Genomic DNA, 6,308 nt, shown 5'->3' with positions numbered 1-6,308 from the left:
GGCACCCGGCAGCTAGTGGTTGCAGCAAGCGTGGACTATGGTTCCAGCATCTCCACACTCCGGTTGCAGCGAAGAAACTTCAGGTTGTAGCACCGGAGCACCCCTTCTCCATCACCGGCAGCTGTTGGTCGCAGCAACCATGGCCGCCGGTGAGGGGAGCTTGCGATGGTTCGTGAGCAGCGTGAAGGAGAGAAAATATCATGGTTGTGGACAGCAGAACATGCCGTGTCTGGAGGTATAGAAGAAAAGGCAAAAGGAAAGGCCACGGAAATGATAAGGATAAGAGAGGCGGCGGTTGTGCGAGGCCTACCATGTGCACACGTCTTGTGCCAGGGGGATGTTTCGTGGACGCTGGAGCCAGCGAGGCGCGCGATGGGGCCGAAAATCCGACCGGCGCACAGGCTCTAAACACTTTCCTTTTAATTTAGTAGAAGAGTAGGTAATCTTTGTGCATCGCGAACATACACAGAGGATACAGATGTCTCCGCTTGCATCCCCAATAGTGAAGTCTTTGGAAAATCCCGTTCGGTGAAACGGATCGGAACGTGTCTGCACTTAGTTTACGTCCATCGGATTAGCAACCGACGGTCCCGATCCCTGACACGTGTCACCACCTCGAAGAACTGCCCACCTCCGCGTGACGCTAACGATTACAGTTCCGAGTCTCCTCAAAAGGAGAAAGGTTACAACTCTTGCTCATGGCAGATCCAGCTCAAACTCCCCGTGCAAGTGCAATGCCATCGTGCCCTTTAAATCTCTAGCTATCTGCCGTGAAAGAACTCACGCAGCAAACCCGCGAGTCGTTCTGCTCGGTCGCCGCAGCGCTTGTTCCGACGAATCCACTGGCGCCGCGACTCATGGGGCGCCGCCGATCCGCGAGCGGGTGGCTCGTCCTCCTGCTCGCTCTTCTCGCCGTCTCTGTGGCCCCGTCGTGCTCGGCCGCGGAGGTAAAGACCAGCCCGACGGAGTGGAGCCTCCACCTCCCCCTGCCCAACGGCGTCACGGGCGCCGAGAGCCTGGCCTTCGACGCGCGCGGCCAGGGCCCCTACACCGGCGGCTCCGATGGTCGCGTCCTCAAGTGGGGCGGCAGCTCCGTCGGTTGGACGACCTTCGCTTACCACGCGAACTACAGGAAGTTCCCCATGTGCACCGTGCCCGTGGCGCCGTCGGAGGAGACGGAGAGCCTGTGCGGGCGGCCGCTTGGGCTCGCGTTCCACCGCAAGTCCGGCGACCTCTACATCGCCGACGCGTACAAGGGGCTCATGAGGGTCGGCTCCGACGGCGGCGAGGCTGAGGTGCTTGCCACCAAGGCTGGTGGCGTCCGGTTCAACTTCGTCAACGGCATCGACATCGATCAGGTCACTGGCGATGTTTACTTCACCGACAGCAGCGTGACATATCCACGAAGGTACGTACAATGTGCACTAATCCAGATCTCTTCTGGACGCAAAAAATCCAAGTTGGTAAAACTAAATTTACAACTCCTGATCCATGCAGGTTTAATACGGAAATCATGATGAACGCGGACGCGACTGGAAGGCTGCTCAAGTACGACGCGCAGACAAAGCAGGTCACCGTGCTCAAGGACGGCTTGCCGTACCCCAACGGCATCGCGGTGAGCCACGACAGGACGTACGTCGTCGTCGCGCACACGGTGCCGTGCCAGGCACACAGGTACTATCTCCAGGGACCAAAGGCTGGCCACTACGAGCTGCTCGCCGACCTGCCGGGCTACCCGGATAACGTGCGGCGGGACGGGAAGGGCGGCTACTGGGTGGCGCTGAACCAGGAGAAGGGGCGCCCGGGCGCGACCACAGCCCCAGTGAAGCACTTGGTCGGTGTCCGGCTCGATGGCGGTGGCGTTGAGGTCGAGGAGCTGACGGCGGCCAAGGGCGTGACGCTCAGCGAGGTGACCGAGAGGAAAGGACAGCTGTGGCTCGGCTCCGTCGAGCTCGATTATATCGGCCTTGTTGCCTAGTTTGTTTACATTATATTACTACTACTAGCTAGTCTTTTTCTTATGTACTAGATACATTACTAGTAGTTTTTATTAGAAGATTTGTCATAATATGGTCAGTTATGTAGGTTAATTTGTTGGTGGACGTAATTGATCTCGTTTTTAATCTAACATAAATTCAAAGACATTATTTCGCTTTTTGAATTCTCTTTGTTCCCAATCTTGGTGGAAGTTTCTTTTCATGGGAGGCGATGGCGTGCACATATCGCGTGGCAATGTACCTGCACGCTGTGAAACTTAATACAAGGATTGAGTTCGTTCAAAAGTCTAGTTAACTCCAAGCTGGCTCAAAATTTGGTTGCTCAATTCACTAAATCTATTAGGTGAACAAAGGCCGAACGCTTGGTCTTTCGAATGAATTACAATTAGTGGGATCAACGCAAAATCCGCAGAAGAAAAAACCGCTCCAGCAAGGAATCAAATAGCTTTTTTTGCAAAAAAAATAGGAGATGAATCAAATAGCCTAATACCCCCCCACCCGCCCAACAAAAATAGCCTAATAACCAACTCATCCCGTTATGGTCAAACAGATGTTAACTAAGTTATCTTGATCCTTTTGACCACATGTTAGTAAATTGCACTTCAGTATATGTATAAGTTCCATGATTTTCAAATTTGGGTCAGTCAATTTTCTGACCGTTGATTCTTTTGTCGAGATTTGTGTTGTTCTTCTTTCCTCTTTGTTTTGTTTCATGGCTTTTAGGCTGAATTTTTGATTTGCCCTTGTTTGGGGTCTATCAATTATTTTTATTGAGCTTGAAACCCGATGCAATGTTTCTTTTTCTTTCTATTTTTATGTGTTTTTGCTTTTGCCTTTTCTGTTTTTAGTTAGTTATTCTTTTTTCCTTTGTCAGTATTTTGCGATATTAGATGAATGTAAATGTATACACAAAAATACTATACAATATGCTTGCTAATTATACTAGAGTTCACGAATTGCACCATTATATGTTTTCTTTATTATTTGCATATTAAAAAAAGGTGTGGTTTCGTTGCAAAGTCGTGTGGAAGTTTTCAATTTTTACTTTATGTTCTTTCTTTTTAGAGGGTAATACCAGTTCCACGAATTTAGTCTTCAACACTTCATTTTTATTTTTTTAGTTTCTATTTAATTTTTTCCCTATTTAAGGGTAATCATTCTTAGAAACTTCTTATTTGCAAAGCCACTATTATATGCTTATTCTTAAATATTATAAAGCCGACCCCTAAAATAATATTGTAAAAATGTAATTTATGTGTAATTGTTTGAAAAATTTATCACTATTTATTTTATTTTTTGCATCTTCTTTCATCTTCAAGGGCAATGTCAGTCTCACTAATTCATCCCTCAAAGAATATAATTTTGTGTGTGCGTGTGTAAGTATACATGCAAGTACTATGTGTTTAATTATAGTATGATGCGGACATTGCATTGCATATTATAAAAACTATAATTTCAGTGCAAAAGTTGTGTGCTAGTTTTATTAGAGTGTGAAAATTGCAGTATTAAATGCTTATTCTTTGCATATTACAAAAAGTGCAATTTCAGTGCAAAGTTGTGTGCAAGTAATTTAAAGTTTTTAGAAAACCAAGAGAACAAATAAACCAGAATAAGTACGTGGTTTGTTTCTGATCAAGTTTTGTTCTTCAGTGAGGTTTAGGCTTTAGGTTTAAGGATTCAACTTTTAATATAATTAGAATCAAAGTCTCAATCCTATAGCCTAACTCATTTTATCATATTATTATGGGTTTTGTCAAAGTTATAAAAGTGCATATGCTTCTTCGATTTTGTAAGAGAGAACAAATAATAATAGTTGTTTCTCTTCAAGATGAGGATATCGCTCGGTCTTTTGAATTGAGGATGCACACAATCACCTTCATTGAAAAATTTCAATTCTCACATAAAGAGAAACATTTCAAACGCAAGGAGTAGAACAATAAAAAGATGACATGCGACACTCATGCCTCACAAATTCTATTACTAAACCATCAGTTTTATTGGTTGAACAATCAGTGTGTTATATGGTTGCACACAATGACCAGAGACTTTCCCGCCTCCACATGCTGAAGTGAATACCACGTATGGACCTAATGCATATCTATGTGGATAACCCTGTTAAAGGTTGGAAATTTCAGTTTTCTTAAAAATTAAACCACTACGCCAGTTCCAAAGACAATATATAAAACATATATATAGCGCCACCCGCTTTGAGCCTTAGGTGGCACATTTACACCCGCCAACTCTCTAATCAACCGGACTCCACACAATGGAAATTAGCTCAGAATGGGATTTTTACGGTAAAAACTTTTATATGGATTTGATTAATTCTGGCCGAATCTCGAGATCGTTGCATATTTGGAAGATCAAGGTTCCGTTGCGCATTAAAATCTTTATGTGGTTTGTCCACAAACAAGTAATTCTTACAAAGGACAACTTAATCAAGAGGCGATGCGTAGGTAGTCCACGATGTTGCTTTTGTGATCATGATGAAACAATACAACATTTATTTCTTGAATGTCCATTGGCCAAATTGCTTTGGAGAACGATTCATATAGCCTTCAACATTACTCCTCCAGTTGACATTGCATCGTTGTTTGGAATGTGGTTAACTGGGGTAGAACATAATACGGCGGCTCATATTCGGATTGGAATATGTGCGCTATTGTGGGCTATATGGATTTGCAGGAATGATTTGATATTTAACAGACAACACAATTTGACTTTCTTGCAGATCATCTTCAGAGGTACCGCTTGGATCCGTACGTGGTCCTTATTCACTCATATGGAATCCAGGGAGCCTTTGGTTACTGGGTGCAACCAGTGGGAGATGGTCGCACGGGCTATATTCAACCGGTTCGGATGGCGGTCGCATAATAGGATAGGAGTCTAGGGAGCTTATCTTTTTTATTGCCATTCCGGTTGTGATTGTTAGCATGACCTTTGCTTTACTTTTATTTTTCGCTTCTCTTGTGAGCTGTCACTACTAGAAAAAGGGCTATAGATGGGATTGACACTAATGGCGCACCAGACAAGTGGTGCGCCATTAGTATATACTAATGGCGCACCATCTTCTGATACGTCATTAGAGTTGAAACTACTAATTCTTACATACTAGTGCGCCTGTCCAAACATACTAATGGCGCATCTAGACGCAGTGCGCCATTAGTAGTTGAAACTACTAATGGCGCACCTGCCCTAGGGTGCGCCATTAGTATCAAATTTTTTTTAACTAGTGCGCCTGTCCAAACATACTAATGGCGCATCCGGACACAGTGCGCCATTAGTAGTTGAAACTACTAATAGCGCACCTTGCCCAGGGTGCGCCATTAGTATCAAAAAATTTTTTTAACTAGTGCGCCTGTCCAAACATACTAATGGCGCATCCAGACAGAGTGCGCCATTAGTGGTTGCAACTAGTAATGGCGCACCTGTCCAAGGGTGCGCCATTAGTATCAAATTTTTTTTAACTAGTGCGCCTGTCCAAACATACTAATGGCGCACCACCAGCAGGTGCGCCATTAGTAACCTGGATTACTAATGGCGCATTTAGAGTTGGTGCGCCATTAGTAAGTGGGCAGCAACAAAATATTTTGGACAGCCTCTCCTACCCACACTCACTTTCTCCCCACTTCATTCTCTCCACCTCCTCCTTGTCTCGGGTGCCTCCTCTTTTTGACCTCATTTCCACCATAGATTCATTCAATTTAAGTGGTTAAATTACCTTGTTTTGATAGGTAAGTAAGGGGGGAAGCTATATTTATGTTGTTCTCCCTACAACAATGTGCACATGCACTTTTTATGGCCTAGCTAGATCTATGTATGTTCGTGGTGTTGCATATGTTTGTGGTGTTGCATATGTGTTTGTGTTGGGAGGTGTACCGGTATTTGAAATGCGATAGTTGCCAATATTTTGCCGGAATGTTGATTCATTTCCGTTTCGGCGAGAATTTTGGCATTAAGCATTCTTTTTTGTCCTATTTTTAGGAAAAGTCATGCCAAATTTTTTCTTGGTTCTAAAATATCGTTTTGCTCTACCCCGCAGGCGACCATGGTCCGCATGATGACCGAAGGCATCGTGAATAGGTTTTTGAGGTCCGCGAAGGCCGAGATGCTTGAAAAGAACGAGACGGAGATAAGATGTCCGTGTCGAAGATGCAAGCTGAAGAGCCTTATTGCGGACCCGGAATCCTGGCAGGTGCGGGACCACCTGCTCTTGCGTGGTTTCATGGATGGCTATCGGTGGCAAGGTGATGAAGATGACTACGAAGTCGTCCATGGGGGCCGGGCAAGAAATGAGGAAGGGCAGCAAGA

The 6,308-nt window shown here is 44.9% G+C and overlaps 1 protein-coding gene across 1 annotated transcript; it reads left to right on the top strand.

Annotated features, from left to right (window-relative positions):
• Positions 1-751: 751 nt before the first annotated feature.
• LOC123176271 (protein STRICTOSIDINE SYNTHASE-LIKE 10-like) lies at positions 752-2,161 on the top strand. The gene is made up of 2 exons (XM_044590565.1): positions 752-1,408; positions 1,498-2,161. The coding sequence occupies exons 1-2, from the start codon at positions 858-860 to the stop codon at positions 1,976-1,978; spliced, it is 1,032 nt and encodes a 343-aa protein (XP_044446500.1). The 5' UTR covers positions 752-857; the 3' UTR covers positions 1,979-2,161.
• The last annotated feature ends 4,147 nt before the right edge of the window (positions 2,162-6,308 follow it).

Source organism: Triticum aestivum, unplaced genomic scaffold (genome assembly GCF_018294505.1).
Source record: "Triticum aestivum cultivar Chinese Spring unplaced genomic scaffold, IWGSC CS RefSeq v2.1 scaffold63491, whole genome shotgun sequence".
Taxonomy (NCBI): Eukaryota; Viridiplantae; Streptophyta; class Magnoliopsida; order Poales; family Poaceae; genus Triticum; species Triticum aestivum.
Note: the sequence above shows the minus strand (reverse complement) of the source record. Positions and strands in the feature narration are given on the sequence as shown.